This window comes from Penicillium samsonianum (genome assembly GCF_028829775.1).
Source record: "Penicillium samsonianum strain IBT 33392 chromosome Unknown utg000011l_segment0_segment0, whole genome shotgun sequence".
Classification (NCBI taxonomy): Eukaryota; Fungi; Ascomycota; class Eurotiomycetes; order Eurotiales; family Aspergillaceae; genus Penicillium; species Penicillium samsonianum.
The window spans coordinates 250,590-278,418 of NW_026643269.1; the positions used below are offsets into that span (position 1 = coordinate 250,590).

General features: G+C 49.5%; 11 protein-coding genes across 11 annotated transcripts; 6 read left to right on the top strand and 5 right to left on the bottom strand.

The window, feature by feature from the left end:
- Positions 1 to 280: 280 nt before the first annotated feature.
- N7471_014018 (molybdopterin cofactor biosynthetic protein) lies at positions 281 to 2,432 on the bottom strand (the record flags this gene model as incomplete). The annotated part of the gene is made up of 3 exons (XM_057286736.1): positions 281 to 954; positions 1,146 to 1,292; positions 1,370 to 2,432. 3 exons carry the CDS (start codon positions 2,430 to 2,432, stop codon positions 281 to 283), a joined length of 1,884 nt encoding a protein of 627 aa, XP_057128805.1.
- N7471_014019 (ABC-F family ATP-binding cassette domain-containing protein) lies at positions 2,394 to 5,159 on the bottom strand (the record flags this gene model as incomplete). Its single annotated transcript, XM_057286737.1, has 8 exons — position 2,394; positions 2,613 to 2,983; positions 3,049 to 4,143; positions 4,194 to 4,293; positions 4,341 to 4,533; positions 4,581 to 4,769; positions 4,827 to 5,019; positions 5,082 to 5,159. Coding segments are annotated over 8 exons (2,220 nt in total).
- A 3,347-nt stretch (positions 5,160 to 8,506) lies between these two features.
- N7471_014020 (bZIP transcription factor) lies at positions 8,507 to 10,347 on the top strand (the record flags this gene model as incomplete). Its single annotated transcript, XM_057286738.1, has 2 exons — positions 8,507 to 9,461; positions 9,524 to 10,347. 2 exons carry the CDS (start codon positions 8,507 to 8,509, stop codon positions 10,345 to 10,347), a joined length of 1,779 nt encoding a protein of 592 aa, XP_057128807.1.
- A 1,136-nt stretch (positions 10,348 to 11,483) lies between these two features.
- Positions 11,484 to 14,618, top strand: N7471_014021 (ribonuclease Z; the record flags this gene model as incomplete). Its single annotated transcript, XM_057286739.1, has 1 exon — positions 11,484 to 14,618. The coding sequence occupies one exon, from the start codon at positions 11,484 to 11,486 to the stop codon at positions 14,616 to 14,618; it is 3,135 nt and encodes a 1,044-aa protein (XP_057128808.1).
- A 389-nt stretch (positions 14,619 to 15,007) lies between these two features.
- On the top strand, positions 15,008 to 17,030 carry N7471_014022 (putative acid phosphatase). The gene is made up of 7 exons (XM_057286740.1): positions 15,008 to 15,133; positions 15,189 to 15,201; positions 15,255 to 15,289; positions 15,360 to 15,375; positions 15,437 to 15,602; positions 15,663 to 15,997; positions 16,057 to 17,030. Exons 1-7 carry the CDS (start codon positions 15,044 to 15,046, stop codon positions 16,968 to 16,970), a joined length of 1,569 nt encoding a protein of 522 aa, XP_057128809.1. The 5' UTR covers positions 15,008 to 15,043; the 3' UTR covers positions 16,971 to 17,030.
- Positions 17,031 to 17,110: 80 nt separating this feature from the next.
- On the bottom strand, positions 17,111 to 18,094 carry N7471_014023 (putative short chain dehydrogenase/reductase; the record flags this gene model as incomplete). Its single annotated transcript, XM_057286741.1, has 1 exon — positions 17,111 to 18,094. The coding sequence occupies one exon, from the start codon at positions 18,092 to 18,094 to the stop codon at positions 17,111 to 17,113; it is 984 nt and encodes a 327-aa protein (XP_057128810.1).
- Positions 18,095 to 18,917: 823 nt separating this feature from the next.
- N7471_014024 (uncharacterized protein) lies at positions 18,918 to 20,862 on the top strand (the record flags this gene model as incomplete). The annotated part of the gene is made up of 5 exons (XM_057286742.1): positions 18,918 to 19,025; positions 19,094 to 19,182; positions 19,241 to 19,534; positions 19,596 to 20,045; positions 20,094 to 20,862. The coding sequence occupies 5 exons, from the start codon at positions 18,918 to 18,920 to the stop codon at positions 20,860 to 20,862; spliced, it is 1,710 nt and encodes a 569-aa protein (XP_057128811.1).
- A 1,370-nt stretch (positions 20,863 to 22,232) lies between these two features.
- Positions 22,233 to 23,590, top strand: N7471_014025 (GTR/RAG family Ras-related GTP-binding protein; the record flags this gene model as incomplete). Its single annotated transcript, XM_057286743.1, has 4 exons — positions 22,233 to 22,474; positions 22,529 to 22,630; positions 22,688 to 23,371; positions 23,422 to 23,590. The coding sequence occupies 4 exons, from the start codon at positions 22,233 to 22,235 to the stop codon at positions 23,588 to 23,590; spliced, it is 1,197 nt and encodes a 398-aa protein (XP_057128812.1).
- Positions 23,591 to 23,902: 312 nt separating this feature from the next.
- Positions 23,903 to 24,725, top strand: N7471_014026 (putative heme/steroid binding domain protein; the record flags this gene model as incomplete). The annotated part of the gene is made up of 2 exons (XM_057286744.1): positions 23,903 to 24,160; positions 24,231 to 24,725. 2 exons carry the CDS (start codon positions 23,903 to 23,905, stop codon positions 24,723 to 24,725), a joined length of 753 nt encoding a protein of 250 aa, XP_057128813.1.
- A 95-nt stretch (positions 24,726 to 24,820) lies between these two features.
- N7471_014027 (40S ribosomal protein eS25) lies at positions 24,821 to 25,631 on the bottom strand. The gene is made up of 4 exons (XM_057286745.1): positions 25,579 to 25,631; positions 25,458 to 25,512; positions 25,107 to 25,316; positions 24,821 to 25,042 (listed from the first exon to the last, which is right to left on the bottom strand). Exons 1-4 carry the CDS (start codon positions 25,579 to 25,581, stop codon positions 25,020 to 25,022), a joined length of 291 nt encoding a protein of 96 aa, XP_057128814.1. The 5' UTR covers positions 25,582 to 25,631; the 3' UTR covers positions 24,821 to 25,019.
- Positions 25,632 to 25,985: 354 nt separating this feature from the next.
- Positions 25,986 to 27,557, bottom strand: N7471_014028 (phosphotransferase family protein; the record flags this gene model as incomplete). The annotated part of the gene is made up of 1 exon (XM_057286746.1): positions 25,986 to 27,557. One exon carries the CDS (start codon positions 27,555 to 27,557, stop codon positions 25,986 to 25,988), a length of 1,572 nt encoding a protein of 523 aa, XP_057128815.1.
- Between the last annotated feature and the right edge of the window lie 272 nt (positions 27,558 to 27,829).

The following is a 27,829-nucleotide window of genomic DNA, read 5'->3' on the forward strand; positions in this document are numbered from 1 at the left end:
AAATAAAAAAACGATCACCGCTATATCGTCAATAAGAAATATAAAAGATCATTGGCTGTCAAAGAAAAAAAAAAGAATGAAAATGCGGTGAGTATCGGAGAAATTAAACGGTTAAGCCCGTAAGGCTGATTATAGGTAGATCCCCTCCAGGGGTATTAGGGCTGGCTAGTAGAGAGATTATATATTACACCCCTTCAATTGGAGAGAGGTTATATACTGTATAACAATCGAATGCCTGTACTCTATACCAACATGTATTCTCTAACTACTCTATACAAGCTTATTCCCGTACCCAATGCCCACTCTTCCCACCTTGTTTCTCCAGCAATCTAACAGAATCAATAACCATCCCCTTATCCACAGCCTTAAGCATATCATAAACCGTCAAAGCCGCACCCATAGTAGCCGTCATAGCCTCCATTTCCACCCCGGTGCGACCAAAGCAGCTGACCGATGCCACGACATGCATGGCGCCGTGATCCCTGTCCTGCGCAGGCCCAACCAGTTCCACGCTGACCTCGACCCCGGTAATGCCAATGCCGGGATGACAAAGGGGCACAATATCGGGCGTTCTTTTCGCGGCCATGATACCTGCGATCCGGGCAACGCTGAAGACGTCGCCTTTGTGCGTGGTTTGGCCTTCGCGGAGGATTTCCCAAGGTCGTGCGTTCGAGAAGGAGACGGTGCAGGCGGCTGTGGCGACGCGCTTTGTTTCTGGCTTTTCGGTGATCTGGGTCATGTGTACGGTTTTGGATGGTGTGAGGTGAGGGAGGTCGGCGTCTGAGGTGGTGGGTAGAGAGGGAGATGGGCGAGGGATACAGTCTTCGGTCTCTGGTTTAGAGCGCCCAGTGTGGTAGAGACGACTTTGGGAATATGCAGGGAGATGCGAGAGCATATGTACTGGTATTGTTGACCAAGAGTGAAATCCTGACCCCCATGGTCTGGGTTTATTATCTAGTTCATCTATCAGCTTGATGGTTCAATGAACAATATCCAAATAGATCAATTGAATGTATACATGGTATCAAGTAAGATCTCGCCAATTTCATGAAATCGAAAAGAATATTCATCTGAGATGATTTACAAGCCAAGCCGTAAAGCGTTTCCAATCATGAAAAAAAATGAAGAAGAAAATGGCTACCCACCAATCAAGATCATAGGGCGGTTCTTCATATCCTTCAGTTGCGCCATGCCGGCGTGTTTCGCCTTCTTTCGTTTCACTGCCATGCCGATGATATCAAGAATCTCACGTTCTCGCTCATTCACCAAGCCGCCTTCGTCACTAAGGCGCGCTGCCTTTTGTACTGTTTCCAACAGTTGCAGGTTGTTCATTGCATCCACGTCAATTGGGCTCCCCCGTTCTCCTTACGAATGATATCCCGCAAGGAGACCTCGGAGTTACCAAACAGGCAGACTTTGAGATTCCCGTCGCTCGTAATGCGTAGCCGGTTGCAGGTACCACAGAAGTTGTGTGTCATGCTCGTGATAAATCCCACGCGGCCTTCGAACCCAGGAACACGGTATGTCTTACTCGTGTCATTCTTGTGGTCGGCCACTTTTTCGAATGTGGGATACTTCTCTCGGATAACAGCCAGCATCTCCTGATACGAGAACATCTTCCCCTGGTTCCATTTGTTCCCGCCAAAAGGCATATACTCGATGAAGCGCACTTCAATCGGTTTCTCGCGACCCATTTCTACGAACGGGAGGATCTCTCGGTCGTTCATTCCCCTCATAACAACGCAATTAATCTTCAGCTTGATCCCCGCACCGACCTTATTCATTTCCAGAATGCGATCGATACTCTTCATCACAGCATCGAATCCCTTGCGTCTTGTCATGATCTGGAACTGGAATGGATCCAGCGTGTCAAGGCTGAGATTGACTCCCGTCAACCCAGCCTCCACCATCGCGTCCAATTTTCGATGTAATGAGATCCCATTGGTTGTGAGACACAGTTCCCGAAGCCCATTTTGTCGCAGCTTGCCAATGTCCTGCATCAACGGCACAATATCTTTTCGGACTGTCGGTTCCCCACCCGTCAATCGGATTTTCGTCACGCCTTGTGAGACAAATAGCGAGGACAGGTATAGAATCTCCGGGGATGTAAGTAGTTTTGCAGAGGGTGAGAGGTCTATGCCTTCCTCGGGCATGCAGTACAGACACCGAAGATTGCACCGTTCCGTGACGCTAATGCGGAGATAGTCATGTTGGCGATTGAAGGTATCGGTGAGGAATTCGGAGAAGGGCTTCGCAGACTTGAGTGTTGATAGTTTAGAGTGTTTAGTTGAGGAATGCGGAGGAGGTAATTCAGGGATGGCGACGGTGGCATTAGGTGTTGATGCGGCGCGAGTGCTCTGGGGTCGAATCTGTATGCCCCACTGGCGGGCAACCCTGGGGCAAGACAAGATCCGCTTGCACAAGCCAGCCATGAGGAAGTTCTTTCAAGGGGTAAAATGTTGCATGTTGGAGGCAAATATATATGCAAGAGGTACTCCGCGGAGGAATGAGGGGAATGTCTCTTATCGCACATGCCCGCCCTCGGCGGGCTCCGCGCTGAGTCATCATATCTTCACCATTTCAATTGGTCATGAGTCGTTGACTACGTCAACTAATCTATACTCCCTAACAACTTCTGCACCCGTTTCACCAAGCTCTTTTCGAACTGCTCCACCCCATTCTTCTGTTCGTTCATCTTGCCTTGTTTAATCACATAGACCGACCGACGCCTTGGCGTTTCTTCGATTTCCTCCTCCTCCAGTCCTTCGAAGTCTTCATCAAGTTTATGCTCGGTGTCTCGTTTGCCCTCAATTACAGACCGAACGAGGAAACGATCGTGTGAAATTAGCAGGACGGCACCATTGAATGAGGAGAGAGCCGTAGCTAATGCAGTGACAGTATGGAAATCCAAATGCGTGGTGATTTCATCAAGAATGAGAAGCTGTGGTGCACTCCAGACGATTCGAGCTAATGCAAGGCGGACCTGGATTTGACAATATTATTAGCTTGCTTCAAAAATTCAACGTTGATCTTTCGCATTTCACATACCAGTTGTCCACCAGATAGTTTCGCAACAGGGACATCAGATGCAATACGACCTGCTAACCCCATTGAAGCAAGTAGACCTCTGATAGCCCCCTCATTCAAGGATCCTTCGGTCTCAATCGTCAATAAGCCCAGCGCAGTTAAACTAGGCTCGCCTCGGCCACGCTCTTGCAGCTCTTCCACGGAATGTTGGCTATAGTAGCCCACCTTCAACCGGGAGTGAGTTGACACCTTGCCCTTGGAAGGAGATACCTGTCCTGTCAGAACACGGAGCAGAGTCGTCTTCCCTGAACCATTGAGACCCATGATCCCGACACGATCACCCAAATGAACGACCAAGTTCACGTCATCCAGGATGACGCGGTCGGTTTTCTTGTACTGGAAAACAATACCCTCAAGCGATACCAACGGTCCAGGGAACCGCAATTCCGTCGCATCGGGCAAACTCATAGTCGCGCCCTTTTCATCTGTCGGAACGTCGATCTCAGCTCGATTATGAAGATGGTATCCGACTAGATCACGGTTCAGCTTGAAACGCCCCCCGTTCGCGCTGACTTGAAGACCCATCCGATCATCGACTTTCTTCTGCCGCGACTTAGCTTGTCGCAGCTTGTTTTCATCATTGGTCTTCTTCCCAATTTTCATATTCTCCCGGATACTAGCTTCCATATGCGCAACCTGCCGCTCTTGAGCCTCCTTCATGCGCCCCAGGTAGAGCTTCTGTTCCTCGAAATCTTGCTCGTATGCAGACAAGTTTCCTCGGAAATATGTCAGTTTCTGATCTCGGAGGATGACAATCTCCTCGCAGACAGCATTGATGAAATCCCTGTCGTGTGAGACCAAGACGATGGTTGTTTCTGATGTGTCGCGGAGTTGTTTCAGGTAGTTCTCCAGCCACACTACTCCCAGAAGATCCAGGAAGTTGGTCGGCTCGTCGAGGATCATGATATCGGGATCTTGGACCAGAACGCTGGCTAGCATACATCGCATACGCCAACCACCTGAGAGCGTAGAGACCTTCTTCTCGAATCCGTCTTCTTTGAAGCCGAGCCCAAGGAGAACACGACGAGCTTGTTGCTCCATATCGGCAAGTTTCATCTGGTTTCACGTTAATGGAGTAGGTGAATGGTCATTGTACAGAGACTTACATCTTCAAGTTGAGACTGTAAATTTTGTAGTGTCTCAACGGCAGCTTGGGTATCCAACTGGACTGTCTCCGCATCGATGGCGTCTACATCCTGGGTCAACCTGGCAGAAGTCAGATATAGTTTCTAGCGCGAATTAATGCAACTGACATCTCCGATGTAGCCTCCAGCTTCCCCTCGGCAGCCTTCAAGTCTTTTCTTGCTTGTAGACCTCGAGCACCGCTCTTCAGGCTTGCGTTCTTGTGTGCCAGAAAGAGATGCTTTTCTGCTTTCTGGTGTCGGATTTTGCGGATCGCCCGCACAGGCTGCATTGGATCTTCAGTCTCAAAGCTTTTCGATAGGACTTGTGAGGTCAGTCAAGTACAATTCTAATTGAATAGGCATACTAACATTCCGCCATCCGAACAGCCTCGTTCCTAGTTGCATCGCTGCTGAGAACTGCTTCCAAAACAGTTTTGTCCTGATTAGGGTCTTCGCCGAAGGTTTTGTCACCCTGTTCGTCCGTCTGCTGCAAAATTGCCATGCGAGTCGCATGCGGGATGCCAGGGATGAGTTTCTCTGCCATTGCCCGGAGGAGCGCTGGTAACCATTAATATACTAAGCTTTGTAAATGGTACTTGGGGAGATCTGTCTCACTTGACTTCCCAGTTCCGTTGCGACCTAGCAGCCCATAGTGAACGCCTGCTTTGAGTCGTAGGTGCCCGTCTGAGATGAGCTCCCTCCCTGTAGCTTTGGCCTTTGATTTTCCTTTGGTCTTTGATTTTGATTCATCTTCGGTGGATTCAGGTGCAGGTGATGTGACGACAATGTTAAGTCCATCCACATCAATCTGTCAACAGAACAAATCTCAATGTTAGTGGTCATCTGGATAATTGCTATGGCTACCCATACCTCCTGCGAAGGATTATCATCTAGCAGATGAAACCGTGTCTGCTTGCACGTTGCCAGAATTGTCGGGGCGGATGTCATAGCTTCAAGAATGAGTTAGATGTCTTGGTCTTTGGGTAGTTTTCGCCAGGGTCAAAGTGTTAATATTTGAAGTAGATACCGAGGTCGGCTCGGGTTCATATCAAATAACTAGCAAGGGCAGCTACTGCACTTAAGCCCCTTTGCAGAATCAAAATGCGCCACTATGATCCCATCAGACTTCTCATTTATCGAGTCATCAAATCAAATCTGAACAAATTAGATGCTACCTTGACGACCATTCCGGGATCGGGGTCCGAAAGAGGAATGGTTTGGTGCCTAAGGCAATGACTAACATTCCTTGGCAGAGTCGCTCTTTACATCATTGTGCTCGTATTTTGATATGAGTTATTCAGTCATAAATTATTAGAGGTCGTACCTATATGTAACTAAGTATCCATAGTCTGACTGTGACTCACAGTTCTTGGGTTCTGTGCAAATAAACCAAACTGAAAATATATATCGAGTGGACAATGCACCCCTGTACCACAAGAAATCTAAAAGATCAAGTGAAATTCCGTAAAGAACAAAAACTAAGCCAATCTATAGGTATAGATAATATGTAGGCCGTTTTTTCTTTCTAGATAGAAATTTCAGAAAGTACGCAGTACGTCTGTTAGTCCTCCAGGCACCTTGGAGAATGTCAGGATCTAGATTCTCGAGGGCTAGCCTTATAACATGATACCATGTTATCAACGTTGTCTCGCCCAGATGGCAGCAACATGAAAAGTAAAAGTCCAGAGCGACACGCGGATGTGCTCCATCCTGCTTCATATTCGAGATAGACCCGGGAAGACCAGGTCGAGTCCTTGAATATCCAAACAAGCAAAGTCTAGACCGATCAAGATCTCTCCTCGAGCACCGGAGTTGCGACACACCAAAATTCCACTCATCATCTTCAATAAGGTGTAATCTAAATCTAGACCTTAATTTCTGCGTCTCCACCAAAGCGTTCAAGAGTCTCGAACACGCCCACGCTTATCTCAAACTTGAGCGGGCCTGGGACGAGTCGTCAGACAACCAGAAAACGGACCGTTGCCAGGGTTTATAGAGTCTTGAGGCTAGAAGAGCCGGGAGATCAGGGCATGGCGGGTCTTGATAGTAGGAGGCGTCAGACAACCAGACAATGGGGTTGAGGGAAGAGATTTAGTCTAGACCTATGTGATTGCATTAGGGAACACTGAGGCATAGCTAGCGTACGCAAGCAATGGTCGGGGGCAAAATATGGTAGAGATTCACTTTTCATACCGACCCATGCGACGACAATCAATTACATGCATCGCCAGGCAAATATCATCGTTGACGAGGGAGTAATTGCCGGGACGTGGATGGAGATCGAGCCAATGGCCTAGATCCACCGTTCGAGACTCGGGACAGTTTGATGAAGGATCCGCACAAGAGGCGTTCTTGCAGAAACTTCAAAAAGTAAATAGTTCGACTCAAGGTCAGTTATTATCGTTTATGTATCGGCATTATTGACCTTGGTGAAATGCCGTGCCTAAAAATTTTCCAGTGTCTATTTTTAAGAAGCAAAGAACTACTGCTAGTAAGGTTGCGGCACGGAGGCGCAGAATTAACTCAGCCTCTTTGCACGCGGTCACTCTACGCGGCCGGGGATCAATGGTAATCCGAGTCAGCCCTACATACTCCGTACTCCGTAGAAGACCTCGAGGTGATCGCTGGACACGAAAAAGCGGGCCAGTGAAGAGTCGAGACTTAGGGGAAAGTTGGTTCCTCAGTAGCGAAAAAACAAAAAGGGGTAATGAGTTACTCCACCGTGCATCTACTCCGTACCATACCGATGTGTAGTGTTTCAGGGGCAATCCAAATAGGCAAGCATATAGAAATGAAGGAAGGTTTTAGGGTGCCAAACTTGGAATCCGTGGATAAATGGTTAATGCTCTTGATTATGAGGAAAGGACTTCGGGGATCGACTGGAAGAGATTTAGTGTTGAATAGAGTCGGACAAGCTAGCCTTATTGGGAATAGCGCGTGCGCGGAAGTCCACCGAGCCTGAATGCCCGGTCACCATCCTTCCCCTTTGGGATTCTTTCTTGCCGACCCGCTTCAACTCTAGAAAAGCTTATTGCGGGAGCATGAGAGGACCGACTCCCCAATCTACAACATACTTCTTTAACTGGTTTCACCGGGGTTTATCCGGTACAGGAGCCTTGGCTCGATTGGCTGTTTATGGCCTGGCGAGACGCCGGCGTACGTACATCCTGGTTTTGATGAAACAAGGGATTATTGTCAATACATGGGAATATGGAAAATGCACCCTGGATCACAATCTGCTTGGCATATGTATACATATGTACGGAGTATATTGTAAGTATTATTATGGGACAGAGGGTTGACGTATATTGTATTGTATTCTGTAGAGAGAAAGGTGTTTAGTCCATGAGAGCCCACCGTTTGGCGCAGTATCGCCAGAGCCACTCGAAATAATTGGCTCAGCCCCGAAAGCCGCTAGCTGCGGTGATAAGTCACTCTTAGTCCGAACAAGGTTGGTAGGTTATTTTTTTGAAGGTTGAACTTTCAGGCCCTAAACACACTGAGATATTCTCGCGTATCTCCAGGTGATCTAATCCAACCTTGAAGCCAACAGGAATGCAAAATTTACCAAAGCGAGCAATCTTCGATAAACAACGGAGAGACATGGCACAGCCACCTGCGTCATGAAAGGGATAAAAAAGGCACAATTACAATACCATACACCTGCAGTAACTCCGAGCCCTGGTAAGTTTTGCGCGATGGCCAATGGGATTGCATGGTTCCTACTTTGAGATTGGCCCACTTCCAACATTGATTTTGACCGGCAAAAATATTAACAGGGGAGTACTGTGACTATTGAATGTCTACTCCGTAGCAGTATACCACACATAAGGCTTTGAATAAATACAGTTTTCAAGCAATTGATTTACTAATAGTAGAGAGTAGATGAAGCATATATACCTAGGTATATGTGTTTTACATAGATCTGAACATCTCGAAAACTTTCCCTAGATACGGTATGGTAAACAAGCCCCCGTCAAGTAACAATTCAACCAATCACGGGGTTGCATTCCTGAGGCCCCCGCTGACTCAGAAAGGACGCGCAATCCGCTGTTGCTATTCCGGAACACTTTGTCCCTTTCCCCATCACTTCCAATTTCATTATCCATCTAGATCCAAATCCATTATTCTATTAGACCTTCGTTTTTTTGGATTATTCTTATCCTTATATTTTCCCTTCTTTTTATCTTTCGTTCAATCTATCTCACTTATACCCTATACTTATCTTACACCATATCCCACGCCAGATTTACCCTATCCCTACACAGTCGAGGGACAGACCTATCTGGATCACCATGGCGACTCTCGCAGAACATCCGATGCAACCGGTTGCCAACTATGACCAGGACCTCGACTCATTCATCAACTTCGATCAACTCACCTACACATCCGATCCCTCCCGCTCAAAGGTCATGGTCAGCCAACCCTCGGTCGCAAGCACCGAATTCAGTGCCAGTGACGCCCGCAGTGCCAGCTTCGCCTCAAGTGGCCAGTCTCCCCTTGCATTCCAGGCCCCAAGCCACCAGTACGATGAACACAGACAACAGACTGGTCTCCCACCCGGTGCTTTGTCCATGTCCTACAGCCAGGTCCCGATGGGCTTCAACAACGGTCAGGGATTCCCCGTGAACGCCGAGGTGTATGCTGGTCATCACATGAAGCGAGAGGACGCACAATTCGACTTCAACACCGCACCGGGCCGGAACCCGTCGGAGATGGAGATTGATCCCGAAAACATGAATCCCTCGCCATACTTCTACCCGGCGAACCCTGGGAACAAGAGCCAATATGTCGACCCCAACGCTCTCGGAGGCCATGAGCTGGCTCAGGCTGGTCCGTCCACACAGGTCGGTCGTATGTACCCCGGCATGCATCAGCAGCAGGCTGCGATGGCCAAGGCCCAGCAACAAAAGCAAAGTGAGATGGTCCGCCCTCAGATACAGCAGCGTCCGGATCAAGTGCCCGATGCTATGCCCCAGGCCCGCGGTCCTCGCAATCCTGACCCCGTGGTCGAGGAGCGCATCTCTCGTCTACTCCAGCAGATGCGACAGAATGCCATGGCCAATGGCGAGGGCTCCCCTAGTCCCTCCAACGGTATGCCGCAGATGGCGAAGGCCCGGAAGGACGAGGCCGATATGGATGAAGATGAGCGTCTTCTCGCTAGCGAGGAGGGCAAGAAGCTCAGCAGCAAAGAGCGCCGCCAGTTGCGAAACAAGGTTTCCGCCCGCGCTTTCCGATCTCGCCGCAAGGGTATTACTCTCCGAATACTTGAATAGATATGTAATGTCCCTTTTGCTAACACATCTCACCAGAATACATTGGTCAGCTCGAAAGCGAGGTGGCCGCTAGAACCAACGAGGCTCACGAGGTTCGCCTCCAGAACCGCGCTCTTTACGAAGAGAATGCCCGCCTGAACGACTTGGCCCGCATGCTTCTGGGATCTCCTCACTTCTCCAACTTCTTGAACGACATGGGCGACACTATGCCCGCTCAACCCCAGCAGCAACCTCAACAGCAACCTCAGCAACAGCAACAAGCCCAGCAGGCTGCACCCCAGTCCAATATGCAGGCTATGCCTAAGGACACGACCGCCAACCGTGGCCAAGAGTTCCAGATGCAGCAGAATCCCCAGGCCAACATGGTCATGGTTCCCAACCCGGGTATGGACACCAGCATGGGCATGAACAACGGCGGCTGGAACTCGGGAATTGACATGAACTACGGCAACACTCCCGTCTTTGCTGTCATGGAGGTTCCCGAGGGCCCGGCCCTCGATGCTGAAGTTCTGTCCGGAAAATCCTCTGCTTCCTTCAGCATCCCCGAGAGCTCCAAGAATGAGGCTCCTGTTGTCGACCGTCCTGCCAGCGACTCACCCAGCCAGTCTGACATTGGTGTTGCCAACCCTGATGTCGAGATTGATGATTCTGATCCTGCCTTTGCTCTCTTTGTTGATTCTCCCGCCCCCGCTGCCGACATCACCTTTGAAGGTGTTTCGAGCGAGAAGACTGCTCAGTTCCAACTCGTCGTTGACGACTCTGAAGTTAGTGATTCGGCCAAGAGAACCTTCAACGCCCTCTGCAACAGCATTGACGCTGCCTTCGAGCGTATCTCAGCTGTCACATCCCACCTTCAGTGATTCCCCATTAGCGTCTTGCCCTTTCGGCCTCCTTTTATTTGTATATGTGATCTCTCTTTTCTTCCTTGCCATCGTCATCGCCTTGTGACTACACACCCACGGTCAAACCTCCTGCCATATTTTGCGAATCATGGGGGCGTGTTCTTTCTTTTGTTTTTCCAGATGTGCTGGGGAGTTTCAAGGCGCTTGTCTCTTACTATATCGTGTATCTCCCACGAAGGACCTTCTCGATGGAATTTTGGAGCTTACTTTACTGGCGTATCTGAAGGATCTGTGGAGTAAAAGCCCAACCCTTGATATTTATGGCCATATGATTGTCTTATTTTATTGCATAGCCTGTACTCTGGATGTAGTTTGAGCCAAATAGAATGCTTGTCAATTTTTTTAAAATGATCCTATAGTAATGCGTTGCAAGTTCAAGGTTGTGTACATCATTCATGCGTTGAGATAACCAAAACATGTAAATTTGTTGAACCTCAAAGGACTTACTTGTTTAATAGTACAAATATATCTTAAATGCACTTTTGCACTTTAAACATAGCTTAGCTATCTATTGTGCTATTTATTTTAAAGAGCAACTCCATGTCGGTCCAAATGGATTTTCTGCCCGGCCATGCAAAAATCGACCGTCATTTTTTTTTCTTTTAACGTGGGGATCCACCAATTTCCTACTCCTTGACATTACTACACCTAGGGGCCTTTTATCTTTAATTTCCCTTTCAATACCCTCCATTCTCGACAAGTTGGCTTCCTCTTGCGTGCGCGGTGCCTTGTCAACCGCAACCACTCGCGCAGTCGCCTGGAGCGCGTTCCCTCGAACCTCAATTTCGCCATCCACCCTACGATCGTATCGCAGCGCCAGAAACCGTGACTCACCATACCCCGGTGACTCAAAACTGAACTCAAGGAGCTTCAACTTCCCTAAGTCATTGGCGCAATTAGCGGAGAAAAGGAAATTACAAGAGAAACCCTTGCCACTCCAAATTAGACAACCTACAATCAAACCAAACGCATACTTTCTTCCAGCGGGCCCGGTTTCGAACAGACGACGCTCCAATAGCGACGATTACTTGATTTGTGAACCATCCAAACTCGAACTCACGTCATTGCCTGTACCCGTAGCAGGAATCGCCCCAATGAAATTCTTCTACCAGGTCATCACGACCCCAACGGCCGATACCCCCGGCACGGCCGTTTGCCTCAACTTCCCGGACAAGCGATACTTTTTTGGCCAGCTATCGGAAGGCACACAGCGCGCCTGCACTGAGCGCGGGGTTAAGCTTTCCCTCCTCACCGATGTGTTTGTCACTGGACGGACGGAATGGGCCAACACAGGCGGGTTGATTGGGATTGTTTTGACTCTCGCCGATACGGTCTCGACCTCCATGGCCGCCGTCGAGGAGGAACACCGGAAGAAGGCTGCCCGCAGGGCGCAAAGGGAGGCAGAAGAAAACATAAAACCCAAGCCCCGTGCACCACAGGAGCAGCAACATGGCAGAACCACTGTGGAGCGGGAAGGCGAGGCGGTCTTGCAGAGAGGTAACCTGACGATTCATGGTGCTGCGAATCTTACACATACACTGGCTACGTCTCGGCGGTTTGTTTTCCGAAAGGGCATGCCGGTGTATTTGAAAGAATATGACTCGGAGTCTCTCGCCAAGAAAATATCTATTGGCGCGGAGGATCCCTTTGAAAAGCCCTCATGGTCCGACTCTAACATCAAAGTCTGGGCCTTGCCTATTAACCCTCAACCATCGGCTCATTCTCGAGTTACAGAGCCGCAGTCAAAGAGTCCACGAAAGCGGAGCTTGGACGAGTTCCAGGAATCTGAACAAACCGAAGATAATATCGACCAGCGCACTAAGAACCTGATAGTGACACAGTCCATTGTGCAGGATATGTTCAACTCAACATGGAAGATGGACGCCCTCCATGAAACCCCATTGGCTGAGGTCAAGATGCCGGCCGCTATATTCATTCGCAACCCAGAAACTAAGGACCTTGAGCAATACAAAGGTCCGGTGCCGGGTGGCCCTGATGAGCTTCCAGACATCAAGGTGCTCGTTCGAAAGCCCTGGCCCGGTGCGACTGTCGAGAGTCTCCCTACCACTTCTCCCTCGAAGGAGGCAGTCTGCTATATCGTGCGGAACCACGATATCCGCGGAAAATTCGACCCGAAGAAAGCCCAAGAATTGAACGTCGAGAAGGGTGCTAAGTACGCGGCTTTGACGAAGGGCGAGAGCGTTCAATCTCTGGATGGCAAGATTATCACCCCAGACATGGTCTTGGGACAGACACGAGCAGGAAAAGGCGTTGCCATCATGGAAGTGCCATCGTCCGAGTACGTCGAGGACCTGGTCAGCCGGGCCGAATGGAAGTCACCAGCTGTGACGACCGAATTGCAGGCCTTCGTCTGGATTCTTGGTCCAGGTGTGGCTGAGCATCCTAAATTCCAGGAATTCGTTGCCAGCATGTCCCACTGCAAGCACACAGTGTCGAGCACAGATCACTGCCCAAACTACCTGGCATTGACCAGCTCTGCTAGCTCAACTGTTCGACTCGCCCGTCTGAAAGGCGATAGCTATGCGATTCCTGTTCATGACAATGTGTCCCTTCCCCAACCCGGCGCCCCCAATGCCAATTCAAAATCTGCAATTGCTGCTCGCCAGAATTCTCCACTACAGCCTCTTGAACCCGGATTCATCATCAACATGGAACCCAATTTCGGGTTCAACAGTGACGAAGTGATGTCCCGCTTCAACCCAGCGACCGCAATGCACAGCATCCCACGTTCTGTCGAGCAACGGATGGAAGTCATTCGCCAACGCGTCGCTAAGCCTGGTTTCCAGAAGAAGTTGCACGCGCAACGGACTGAATGGCCTGGAGCGGATGCAGAGATCATCGCGCTGGGTACTGGTTCCTCTGTTCCATCCAAGTACCGAAATGTCTCTGCCACACTGCTGAAGGTGCCTGGATATGGCTACTACCTGCTTGATTGTGGTGAGAATACTCTTGGTCAACTAAAGCGAGTTTTCGAGCCTGAAGAACTTCGTGAAGTGCTTCAGAACCTGCGAATGATCTGGATCAGCCATTTGCACGCTGATCACCACCTAGGAACGGTCTCTGTGATCAAGGCCTGGCACGCGGAGAACTTCAAGAATGAATTTGGCTCGGCAGCTAGACGTGAAAACGATATGGCCAAGGTCCTACAGGAGAAGCGGCTGGCTGTTGTGTCTGATGATGCAATGATTTCCTGGCTGGAAGAATATTCACAGGTCGAGGACTTCGGATTTGACAAGCTGCTTACTCTTTCCGCGCATCCTGAAGTACAAGGCTCTAAAATCACCACCGCCTTCTCACACCAGCTACCTAATCGTTGGCGGCATAATGTTGACTTCACGGACGAATCCTCTCCCCTCACTCCTCTTCTCAAGTCTGCCACCGGCCTTGCAGACATACTCACTTGCCGCGTCAAACACTGCAAGGGTGCGCTCGCTGTCTCCCTTGTCTTCTCAAATGGATTCAAGGTTTCCTACTCTGGCGACTGCAGGCCATCGGATAAATTTGCCGCCATTGGACAGGGCTCAACCGTGCTCATCCACGAGGCCACCTTCCAACCCGACATGGTCGGATCGGCTAGGGCCAAGCGGCACTCGACCTCCGCCGAGGCAATTGAAGTCGGTCGCCGCATGCAAGCGCGCGCTGTCCTGCTCACACATTTCAGCCAGCGCTACCAGAAGATAGCCTTTGTAGAGAGGCGAAACCCAGGCAAATTCCAATCCAGCCGGGACGCAGCTGCAAAGGAGCCCGCCGATGCGGATATCCCCTTCGACGACCCTCAAGATGAATCAGTGGGCTCTAGCGACGCCCCACTCTCCGACGACATCAACACGGCAACGTCTAGCCAAAGGCCCGGTGTCTATACCGGCCCTGTCGCCGGAGCGATGGACTATATGCGTATCAAGGTCGGGGACTTCGCTCTTGCGCAGGCATATGCGCCAGCATTGGAGAAGCTCATCGAGCTCTTGGAGCGAGCGGCGAACGAGGAAGCCGAGCGCGTGAAGCAGACCCGCCAGGAAGAGGAGAATGCCCGCAAGGCGAAGAATAATAAGAAGTGGGCTAAGCAAATGGCTACTGCTACTGCTGCGGCCGTTGCAGCTGCAGTAACTGAGACTAGCGATGTCCAGACGGCGCCCGCTCGATCTGTCTGGAGTGCTAGTGAAAGCGAGGAGGGATGGGAGACGAGTGACTACGAGGAGTGTTGTTCTTAAATGTATATATTATACCATGTCAGATATGCATACTTGGAAAACTTTTCTTTCATCTCGGAGAATACTAGTCCAAGGCCAGGACATTTCGGCGAACTTGCCGAGATGCGGAGACCATGTCCGCCGTTATATTCTTGGGGGTTTTCTAGCTTTGCCTAGCTTTCCCTAGCTTTCCCCATGTTATTCTAGATGCCGATGAATATAAAGAGAATAAATCTCCCTAATGAGCCTAACTTTATAATAGTTACAGAGAGTATCTAACCCAATGGAGGTCCCGAGGTTCGACATCAATGGCTTATCTCGGTATAGCCGCTCTACCCCAACAAACGGTCCCCTCACCGCCCCCGTGGGGGGTCCGTTTATGTCCTGACTCAATTCCATCTTATAGATTCCTGGATAGCTCCGGATATCTATCCAATTGATTCGAGATGACCACCCTCATTCCTCGTGAGCCCTATACCCAGGATGAGCTTGCTCGCCTGTACCCGGCAGCTCTGAAGCTGCAGCTGGTGCAAGTGGTAAGTGTTTCTGTCTCCACATTGACGCAACATGCAACATGGCTAACCACCACAGTTCCTTCGTCATGGTGAGACATTCATTTACAATACTGCCACTGAGAGCATTTCTAACTGATCCTAGGTGAACGCACACCCGTCTCATCGCGATTCTCAAATGTATGCCGCAATTGACTACCCCCATCCCCCAAATCCGCTCTCCGACGGTCTCCGCTAACACTTCCCAAAGACAGGCTTGAGTCCATGTATGGCAATTTCCCAATACTGATATCGGCCCAGTATATGCTGACATTTTCCCTTGACAAGACTGGCCGTATTGCGGTGTCGCAAGAGGCATGGTGCAGATGGCATCAAGCAGCAAAGACCTCTCGGAATGGAACGGGTTCCAATGGCGTCGGAAGATGGAGTCATTCGGCAGTAATGACCAGGCGATGACCGCAACCGGACCGGGAGGACCAGTCGAAGCGATGTGGTGAGTTGCTGCAGAGCTCTGATCTCTACGTGGAGTAAAGCTAAATTATCCCATTTGAAGCTTGCACGGCGAGCTCACAGACAAGGGTCGTGAGACGACATATGCGCTCGGACAACGGCTGCGCCATCTATACGTCGACCAGCTCGGGTTCATGCCTCAGATCAAGGGCGATTCCGAGGATATGTATCTGCGGGCCACGCCGATCCCCCGCGCTCTGGAGTCACTCCAGGAGGCCTTTTGGGGCATGTACCCGGCTAGCGCGCGCACGCTTGATTTCCCACCGCCGGTGATTGTGGCCCGCCAGGTCAATGAGGAGACACTATTCCCCAACGAGGGGAATTGTAGACGATTCAGACAGCTGGCACGGCTTTTTGCCGATCGCGCTGCTGCACGATGTATGGGCTTATCAGTTTGGATATGAAGATCAGGTCCACGGCTAATTATTTGAATGCAGGGAACGACTCTGAACAAATGGTGTACTTGAACAGCCTCTGGTCAAAGCATATGCCCGAAGAATCGCCCAAGGTTGCTGTCGATGCCCACCCTCGTCTTTCTGGAATCATGGACACCATCAACGCAACCGATGCCCATGGCCCAGCTACTAAGCTCCCATCCGAGTTCTACGACAAGAAGGGTCGTGCTGTCGTGGACCGGATCGCGGTTGAGGAGTGGTTTGCTGGCTACGGTGAGAGCAGCGAGTACCGTAAGCTGGGCATTGGTGCTCTTATGGGTGACGTGGTTGACCGCATGGTCAGCACCGCCGTGGAGGGTGGCTGGCGCAGTGAGACCGCGGCATCCGGGTCAGGAAATCCGGATACTGGCAAGGCTATCAAGTTTGCTATGAGCGGCTGCCACGACACTACCCTAGCAGCTATCCTGTCCAGTGTTGGTGGATTCCAGGATCAGTCATGGCCTCCATTTACTTCCTCTGTTGCAGTTGAGCTCTTCTCCCAAGCCCCCCGCTCCGATTCCAACCTTGGAGTCGTGCTCGAGGAGTTCTCCAACCCATCCATCGCAGCCAAGAAGCCCGGTGTCCTCTCCAAGCTGTTCGGTAAGTCCGCACCGAAGCAACCCACCACCTCCGAGACTGCACGCGCACCCCTCGAATCCTTCTCCGAAGGCGCTCGCGAGTCTCTCCAGAAGCACTATGTCCGTATTCGCTACAATGACCAACCCGTCCGTATTCCCGGATGTGCTGCTAAGCCTGAGAACCACCTGCCTGGCGATGAGACATTCTGCACCTTGGACGCCTTCAAGGAGATTGTCGATAAGTTCACGCCAAAGGACTGGCAAGTCGAATGCACAGCGAACCTTGGCGCAGGGCTCCACGGCCCAGACGATCGTGAGAAGGCCCCGGCTGGCTTCTAGACATTCTATAGATTGTAATGCTGTTATCCTTTTAATTGCAAATATCTTTTCTTTCGTGCATCTTCATATTTGTGTAATGTGAATGTATTTGTTACGGGTGAGAAGTAGAGAGCTAGAGCCACAACATATCAGCAGCCATCTCAATTGCTCTTCGCCTTGGCCTCCTGATCTGCTCTGATTGCCTTCAGCTTCATCACAGAAACTTTCATCAACATCCAGCGCGGTAGAAAGTCAAACGACAATCCCTGCAACCAATGCCAGAAATAAGCCCATACAATATCCTGCCCACACCCAACCCGATCCAAGCCAGCAGCAGCCAGCACTCTCGCCTCAGGAATAAACAAGTTACTCTTCACATCATATCCAGCAGTCCTGACCTCGGCCACTCGCAGCCCCATAACTTCGACCTTCTTCCCTTCGGCGGCAAACTCCGCGCGCAGCGACTTGGTAAATGAATCCACAAATCCCTTGGTAGAGCTATAAATACTGATATACGGCAATCCAAACGCCGCAAGAGAAGAAACATTCATCACAAGAGCAGGCGCATTCTCTTCCAGCTGTCCAGCCAGAACACGGGTAATCTGAATAGCGAATGTCGCATTCCGCGAAATAGTCGCCTGCACATCCTCAAAGGTATACTCCTTAAGGAGCGTCGTAGGCCTGGTTTCACCACCAACATTATTAATAAGAACAGTCAACCTGCCGGGATCACTCTGGGCCCCGATAGTCCTATTGTTGCGATGAATAATATCGCGGGCCTCCGCATTGACGTCATCAATATCGGCAGTTAAATTCTGCGCATCGCGCACAAGCACATCAACAGAGACTTCGGGGAACAGGGTCTGTAATTCGCGACGACGACGGCCGAGTTTCTCAGCATTCCGGCCGTGTAGGATGACGTTGAAACCGCGCGCGCAGAGCTCCTGACCGAAGCCGAAACCTATGCCGTCTGTAGCGCCGGTGACGAGGGCCCAGTTTGTTTTTGTGGGGTTGTAGCGTTTGCAGAGGGTGCTGGGGAGGAGGTAGTTTGTTGCTTGGCGGGTTAGGGAGAAGGCGGTTTTTCCCAGGGTGAAGAGGCCCAGGTAGGCTAGGGGTTTGGTGTAGGTTCCCAGGTCGAGGGACATTCTGGGTGGTTGGAGGGGGATTTGGTTGTGTTTGGATGGGTTTTGATATCAATGGAAGTTCAATGTGTGGCAATTGATAGATGATGTTATTTCTGTAGCTTTATTGTCAGTGTAATCCCCTTTTTATAGGCTGTTGGAGGTCAACGTCGCATTCATCTCAGATCGGCGATTTGGCTGTTATCGGCCCGCCAATCGAGCCGAGCGCCGATTTCGATTTGGAGTAGGATGTTATATCTGAATAAATTAAGATTGAAAATAATTTCGGATGAAATAGATGAAGCTTTATCTTGTCAATGTCTTTTCGTGTGGGCTATTTAGAGATTAAAACATGTCATTCGTCCCACCCTAGCTCTATCGTCTAGCCTAACCCTACATCCACCATCGAAAGTTCCCCAGAAATGAGCACCCAGTCACGAAATCAGCAAAAGACCAATCACAAATCCCCTAATACTGTCTTTTAAAAACCGATGTCGTCAAATGAGGACCGTGAAAGTCAACGTCGCCAGCCAGGTACCTTGCGGGCGATTCACGCTGGCCACTTAGAACACAGCAATTATCATCGCCATTTGAAATCATACACTTCATTGGTTCAGCTATAGCTCCACTGGTATACTTACCACCTTGGAGGACCTGTATTGACATTTGTACGATATCAGAAATGCAACCGACGGCATTAGAAGGTGAGGAACTTGGAGACGGTGATCTAAGAAGGAGGATGCTATATAATGTAATATCCTAGAACTTCCAGGGGCTTGGCCTATCTTCCTTCTCTTTCTTCTTTCTTGCCTTTTGTATACCTAACCACAACAGTCCCACCTTCACTATGGTCATCGATTCTGGAAGAGACTCGGTTTCCTATAATGTCCCTGCTCCTACAGAGGAAAAGCCCAAAACACGGCAGATGCCTGTCACCTTGCTTTCAGGCTTCCTGGTATGAGATGACAGCCATCGTATCAACTTCTTTGGGTCATGTCCAGGGACACTGACACCTCTGTATAGGGAAGCGGCAAAACAACACTCCTCAAACACATCCTCAAGTCCTCTGACCATGGGTTACGGATTGCTGTCATCGTCAACGATATGAGCCAGTGAGTTCCGCACTGAATGGAGAACATAGGCTGTATGCTAATTACCTCCTTCCATTAGGCTGAACATCGACGCTACCCTCATCCAAAACCACAAAGTCTCCCAAACCACCGAGAAGCTCATTCGACTTCAAAACGGATGCATCTGCTGCACTCTTCGGGGAGACTTGCTGTCTGAACTGGCAGCTCTGACCAAACGAAACGAGGTTGACTATGTCATCATTGAATCGACTGGCATAAGCGAGCCCATGCAAGTGGCCGAGACTTTCACGGCTGAGTTTAGCTCGGCCATGCTGGAAGCTGAAGATCAGATTGCGAATGATGATGTCGACGCAAAGAAGATCTTGAACGAAATGTATTGTTTCGCCACCACATCTCCCCCCTTACCGTGGACTTGCTGACATGTCTTGATATAGTGTGGAACTAGGTGGCTTGCACACAATGGCTCGGTTAGACACTACTGTCACTGTTATTGATGCCTTCAACTTGCTTTCCAGCTTCGACACAACAGAGTTCCTCTCTGACCGTTATGGGAGGGAAGAGATCGTTCCTGAGGATGAGCGCACGATATCTGATCTCATGGTGGATCAGATTGAGTTCGCCGATGTGTTGATTCTCAATAAAGTCGAGACAGTTGACCAAGCAACACGCGATAAGCTCATGCATTTGCTGAAGCTACTGAACCCAGCCGCAAAGATCCTCAAGTCAAATTACTCTCAAATAGATGTTCGGGAGATCATCAACACAAACAAATTCGATTTTATACGTGCTGCTTCTGGTCCTGGGTGGTTGCAGAGTCTCCATGAAATGACAATACAGACGACAGGCAACGGTGACCGGATGGCACCGAAACCAGAGACCTTGGAGTAAGTTTGCCAGTTCTTTATTCATGGATAATTTACTCATTGATATAGGTACGGCATCAACAATTTCGTCTACACTGCTCGTCGACCCTTCCATTCGCGCCGACTCTTCGCTCTTCTTCACGACAAGTTCATCATTCTCCAGAACAATGAAGTCGAAGAAGAAGAAGGCGACGAGGAAGAGGAGGAAGACGAAGATGCAATGGACACAGACTCTGACTCCGAATCAGTGGAAGACTTTGAAGAGCCTGATCCAGCGGTCATTTTGAAGAACAAACGTACTCACCCGGCCTTTGGTCCAGTTCTCCGCTCCAAAGGCTTCTTCTGGCTCACGACCAGACCCTGGCAATTCGGAGAATGGAGTCAAGCAGGTGGTATGATGACTGTTGGATGCGGTGGACCCTGGTTTGCCGAAATCCCCAATGAGGATTGGCCAGAAGACAAGGATGTGCGGGAATCCATCCAGAATGATTTCCAAGGTCCCTGGGGTGATCGTCGCCAGGAACTAGTGTTTATCGGGGAAGGTATTGACAGTGTCAAGATCAGTGCTTTACTGGATGAGTGTCTTCTAGATGATAAGGATATGAAGAAGTGGGAGAAGGTGATGAAGAACAAGAAAATGAGCAGAGAGGAGAAGACGGATAAGTTAGCAAAGATGTGGGAAGATGGTTGGGAAGAGTGGCCTGCACTTGAGGCCGAGGAAGAGGAAGAGGAAGAAGAGGAGCAAGAGCAGGGGAAGCATCGAATTAGCGATTATCTGGGTCATCAGCATGGGACTAAACATGGTCATGGACACAGCCACCGGATGATTGCCGTATGAACTTGTCGAGGTTAATGATCAAAAAAGTGATTTCTTTTCAATTGCATCAATGTGCTTAAGCGTAAATATCGTTTCCCAAAGGATTCCATTGGATCATCTATCCTGGCCTTGGCCAAGCATAAAATAATGGGTTAGAGGTGTGTAATGGAAGTTGATGGCCCTGGAATAGGCGGTAATATAGTGGCAGAATAGAAAAAGCGGTCTGTGACAGATTAGAGTTGATAAGATAGGAGCTCGAAGATAACGGCTCCGCCTTGGTTCTGCTCTTCCTCTTCCCCCATCCTCTCTTTCTTACAACAATTTCATGACAAATACTCCTTCGAATCAAAGAAAGCCCTACATCTTTCGAGTCCAACTCTTTTAGCTCACTTGCCGCGCTATCGTGCGCGTTGCACATCGGGCCCAATCGCGCTTTGCCTCGCTTCCTAGCTCCAAGCTACTCCAACCCCCGCACTCCTCAAAACGGCACAACGGTTACTCAACGATCGCCCTAACCAACCCTCTTCCGCCGTGAATTGAATTTCTCAACCTTGAGACAATGATACAGGTCTGACTGCAGATATCCGACTCTGTACCACCATCCCAGGAAATAACTGGGATCCTTCCGGCATTCGTCCTAGGCGAGATTAGCACATGCATGTCAACAGAAGGTCTTTGACGTTAAATTGAGCTCGACCAGTCCCTTTTACCATCCTTCTTCGTGATCACCGAATCTTGACCTTGCATTGGTCTGATTGTCCTTGTCTAATACAAAATAAATTGCGTAGTAAGTACACCTAATCCATTCTTAATGCATACCCCGGATTCTAACATCCCATATCTAGATGTCTGCCCGTTCAATGGAGGTAAGAAACTATTTCCCCCCCAATACACATCCCCTCGAACATACTCCCTATAATACCTCGAACCACGGCTGGGTCATCCGGTGAAGCTCGGTTAGTTACCGCGTCCCGCTGCATCCATGCACGGGCCGTTGTGAGACAGCTGCTTGGTTCCGGACCCTCTTTGCTATCACCCAGGGGATGAAGAAGCACTCTGGATCTTTCTAGGCAGCAAATGGGCCCTAAAATAGGCAAGCAACATGGATTTCCAATTTTGGAGCGTCTGTCACGGTTGCTGTCACAATGGGCGGTTGCAAGATAGTGCCATCTTGAATCCACGGGTCTCCGTCTTCAGCCTCGGGCGTTTCATTGTTATTCCAAGGGATATCAGCCTGGTTGGGCTCGCTGACTGCCCAATGCCCTCTTTGTTTTCCGACATGTGATGCGTTGAATTCTTCCCCTAGCCCACGAATCTTCTATCCTGATAACCACAAGCTGTCTTTTGCTTCACCAATTCCCCCAAAATGCATGCCCCTTTTCCTTGATTAAATGTCCGACTCACCGGTAGCCCGCGTGAGCTGGCCTCATGGTCCCTTTATAGGGCATGAGTTTAATTTTTGGAAGCGACGGCGTGAAATTCCATTCCATAAGACTGAAGCCGAGCTAAGCCTTCTGGATAATTTACAGGGAAACAGTCAAGTGACTGCGCCAACTCAGGCCAAATCGGCCTCTGTGCCCAACACCAAAGGCCCTGATGTTAAACCTCGTCTTCTTCTAATGGGACTCCGCCGGCAAGTTTTCTTTGCCAGCTCTTTCCTACGACAGAGATATTAACTGTGTACTAGGAGTGGTAAGTCATCCATTGCTAGTGTGGTATTCCATAAGATGCCGCCAAATGAGACACTCTTTTTGGAGTCCACGACCCGGATTCAGAAGGACTCGATCCAGTAAGTTCCAAAGAAAGGACATTCTCAATGCGCTTTTCGCTGACCTGGAGCTTGCAGCTCTTTTATGGACTTCCAAGTCTGGGACTTCCCGGGTCAGCTCGAGTACTTTGAGTCCGCCTTCGACCTCGAGGATATATTCGGCAGTCTGGGCGCCCTGGTTTGGGTGATCGACGCACAGGATGACTACTTAGACTCGGTGGCGCGGCTCAACCGCACCATATTGACTGTCCAGCAATTCTATCCCGGCATCAACATTGAAGTCTTCATTCACAAGGTCGATGGACTGTCAGACGAGTACCGCACCGACACGTTCCAGGACATTGTGCAGCGCATCTCCGACGAGCTCAGTGACGCTGGATATGAGAATGCGCCCGTGCACTACTATCTGACCTCTATCTACGATTACTCTGTCTTTGAAGCCTTCAGCAAAGTGATTCAGAAGCTGATTCCCAACCTATCTACACTTGAGAACCTCATCAACACGCTCGCCAACAACTGTGGGTTTGAAAAGACGTACCTCTTTGATGTTCTGAGTAAAATTTATATCGCCTCCGACACCCGGCCTGTTGATATGGCTTGCTACGAGATGTGCTCTGATTATATCGATGTGATTGTCGATATCTCCGAGTTGTACTCTTGGGATCACCCAGCTCGCAAGCGATTGGGTGACCAGATCCAAGAAGCTGAAAGCCATGTGGTGTTGCATGATCAGACCATGATCCATTTGATGGAGATGAACAAGTATGTCTTTCAACAAGGTCTTTATTATCTATGCTGACTTTGTTCTACAGGTACCTCTGTCTAGTGTCGGTGATTCGCAACCCCGAAGCCAAGGACAAGCGAGGCCTGATTGATATGAACTGCCGTACTTTCCAAGATGCCTTGAATGAAGTCTTCTCGCGCAGCTGGGAAGAAGGGTCCGCGGCCCAAGAAGGGGAATCTGCAACTGCAAGCAAGTGATGAACTTAAATCGAGGCAAATTTGACGTTAGAACCAAAAATCTGGGTGTATTTCCCGGCTACGTTGTGAATTCAAGCCTCTTGTATCTTTAGCGACGAATTCAGGTTGGAGAAATAAAAGAAATTGAATCGAAAATCTAAACCAGGTCCTTTTGTAAATGTGACGTCGTGGATAAGTCAAAAGTCCACTCGGAGCACCTGGGTACTTGCCTCGGGTTTTGTCAGCCAAGTCCTCCACCTGTGCAACTCCAATGACAACAATCCAAATGGTCAGCGTTTGATCTTACAACTCCTCAACTCAAATCCAGGAGAGATGTCAGAACTCCGCCAGCGACCAACAGCCACGTCAAAGTCCAGCAATGGGCCGGACAAAGAGCCAAACCCCAGACAGCACACCATCAACGATGAAACCGACCAAGACCACGGCATAAGCCTGCTGGACATAATCCGCGTGATTGTGACACTACTCATAGCTTGCGGCGGTCTCTCCTATTACATGACTTCCTCCGAGTCCGTGCTGTGGGGGTACAGACCATGGTATACACGTTGGCCGGTGGTGAAGCAGTGGGTGGTATGTAAATCCCGGTCCTCGAAAAGAGTCACGTCCAATTCAAGCTAACACATACATTTCAAAAATAAAGCAAGGTCCTGTTACCCTGACACCAAGCCAACTATCCCTCTACAACGGCACAGACACCAGTCTCCCCCTCTACGTCGCCGTGAACGGGACCATCTTCGACGTCTCGGCAAACCGCATGATCTACGGACCGGGCGGGAGCTACAACTTCTTCGCGGGGCGGGACGCATCGCGCGCTTTTGTCACGGGCTGCTTTAAGGAGGATCTTACGAACGACATGCGCGGTGTCGAGATTATGTTCCTGCCTGTTGAGGATATCGAGGATGAGGCTGTGACGTCTGCGCAGAAGAAAATCCGTCGCGAGAAGGAATTACGGGCTGCTAGAGCGCGGGTTGACGAGACTGTCAAGAGGTGGACTGGATTCTTTGCGAATCACGCAAAGTATTTTGAGGCTGGGAGGGTGGTTGAGAATGGAGGTGTTGAGGGAGAGCCGTGGCCGCTTTGTGAGAGTGCGCAGAAACAGCGACCGAAGAGAAGTGCGATGGTGGAAAAGTCGTAGGACTACTTTTTGTGTTTTTTGTTGTGTCGGAGTGAATAGTGAAAATGGTAGGTGGTAGAGGCCGAGAAAAAGTCTACGGAATATGACGCAAGTCCTTTTCATGAAGTTTTGTAGATTTTTTGATTCAGTTCGCACTACCCGACGCAGGCCAAGAGTGCGAATGTTCCACACTCTTCAAGAGTCAGACGTTAATCCACTATGCATCATGCCCAGCCGGGCTTCCCATGGTAAATGATATCATTCGTAGCAAGGAAAAGAAAACCGCGAGAAAAGACGAGAGACGAGACGACACGTTTACTCGGCGGTGACGGCACGGGCTATTGAAAATGGTTATTAGTATTGGAGGTTTCGAGATGAAGAGGATGTTGAAGAGGAACGCACTGTAGATGCTCATGCTGGAGTGACCAACGACCTTCTTGATCTGGCCGTTAGCCTCAAGGTCGTTGAGAGCCTGGCGGGCAAGGCTGCCGTTGATCTTGAGACGATCGACAAGGGTGGCGACAGTGATCAGACGGTAGGACTGGACATCCTTCTGGAGCTTGTCGTTGGTGGCCTTGTCGAGAACGACGGCGTGCTGGGCCTTGTCCTTGACTGTAGGGCGAAAGATATGTTAGTAAATGTTGCTTCTCGGTGTTCTATTTCGTATCCCCAGCTCATCCAACGATTTCTTTCGTGTCTTGTGGGAACTCGGCGGAAATCGTCACGATCGCATGGTTGGTGGTGATTGCGTACCCTTGCCCTTGGACCACTTCTTCTTTTGCTTCTTGCCTCCGGTTGCTGCGGGCGCCTGTTCATCACATTTCGATTAGTATTGGTGTCTTTCGGTTGTATAGTGGGATGCTGGGGAACTCACCATTTTGTCGGATGAGGTGGATGTTCAAAGGAAGAGGGCGATGTCCAGAAGCCGCTCAAGTGCGAAAAGGCAGTGGGGCGTGACTGAGGTGAGCCCTAAGCCCTTCATCGGTTAGTCCGGTTGTTGTCATTGGCTGACGTATTAGATTACATAATATGGCTGACATCATCCCGGATAGTTCCTGCCTGAGGTGTCTGATATTTACGACAAATCCATATCATTTTGGGTTGCTACTAAAGAACAGAAGAGAGTATCTGGGAACAAAAGAAAAAACGAAATGCTTATTTTTCTATGATTTTCAAATCAATGTCCTCGTTTCTTATTCAACATCAACCATGATGCTTGACAACTTCAGTCTTTGAAGTCATCGTGCATTACTACATACATCAAGCACACCAACCTCGAAGTTAACGAATAAATAAAGCATCAAATCCGGCCTTGAGAAGCTTTTGTCGATGCTCACATAGACCATCTTTGTCCAAAGCCTTGACGAACTCATAAATATCAATAAGTTCGTTTTCATCTTCTCCATCAATGTCCGCTTCGATACCTCCATGTTCTGCTTGGTCCTCTGTCTCGTTCGGTGAATTGTGATAGCCAGTCGCATCTTCCTCCTTGGAAGAACTATGATTTTTGCTGTCCTTGTCGTCCTTTTTATCGTTGTTGGATGGTTTGAATGGCCAGGTGTTATCATCCACGTTCTTCTCCACTCGCTTCATAACTTCGAGAAAGATCTTTCTGGTAATGCCTAAGCTAAACATCGATCCTCCCATTGCCATCATCAAATGTTGAAAGAGAGGGGAATTGCGGGTCACTTTGGCGTTGTCGCTTTCTGGTTGCAGATTTGCGATACATTTCGCATAGACATTTCGATAGAACTCCAGCGTGTCCGGTGAGTCTTCCCAAACATAGTTTTCGTCATGGATTCCCTGTTCCATCTCTTCGTTCCAAATGTACACAGTCGGATCCCAATCGCGCATCAGCCATAGGGGATATATCTCATTCCCTATACTCGGCGGCTCGGCTTCTGCGCCGTGCCAATCGAGGATTGCCCGCACAGAGCCATCGTCTGAAACAAGGAAGTTAAAGATATTTGGGTTTGGATGCGTCAAAACGAAAGATTTTCCGGAACTTGACTCTGGAGTCCAGTCGGCAAACATCCGAAGAAGCTTTAGCAGCCCTCCATCAAACTCATTCTTCCCTTTAACCCACCGATCCAGACGAGAAGTGTAAGCCTCCCTGAGGCCCGAGAATGGGTCGTTGTTTACTGGCACAGCACCGATAAGGCGATCTTGGTCGTCAAATCTCAAAGGTGTACTTTCGTTGAATGTGTACTTTCCAAGCTGGAGATAGGCAGAAGCAATATCCTGCAGACAGCGTGTGCGCCGAGCCTGAACAACCTCTTTTGGGGATTCCCGGTCATGCCAAACATCTTCCAAATGCCGACCGTCAATGAACTCCATCAGAATGAAGGGAACTTTCAGCTTGTTTTTGCATGTATTGTTGTATGAAAAGACTTCGGGGATTGTAATTGTTGTCTCACGGCGCAACATGATCATTGTCAATGCTTCCGAGCGAAGGGCTTCGGCATCGTCCTCGTCGAATTGATCAGGCGTTCCAATAGCAGGGACTTTGAGGATCCAGCTAACCCCGTCGGCCAACTTCACCTTATAGCAAACCTGATCCCAACTACATGAAGGAGACCCAACCTCAACAACAGGAATGTTCTTCTTATCGCTTGGTTGAGTCTTCGCGCGAATAGCTTCCACGTATTTACCGATACGCTTCACTTTCACCCTTTCCAACACTGCTTCGCATGGATCTATATCGATGGAATCGAAGTCATCATCGTCCTCGTCAGAATCCTCATTTCCACGTCGTTTCAGTGTGACATGATCCAAGATTGACGATGAGAATGAAGCAATTGCCCCAGCGATTCCCTGAAGATGTTCGGAAAGAGACCGTGAAAGATGCCCCATATTCACCACTGTTGGATGCTGCCAGGGGAATTCCGGGTAGATTTGATTTGTGGCTTCAACAAATAAAAGTAAGCTTGTTTTGTTTTAGAATTGGTAGGATGTGTTATGAGGAGATTGCTTTCCAAGTCGAAGTTGAGCGATGTGGAAGATGCTGAGCGAAGTCGGGCATTATATGGGGTCTGTGTCCCTAAATCCTCTTGCACTTCCCATGCCATGTAGAAATAATTACTCGAATGCTAAGGGGTTTGGTAAAAGAAATTGGGCGTTGTATC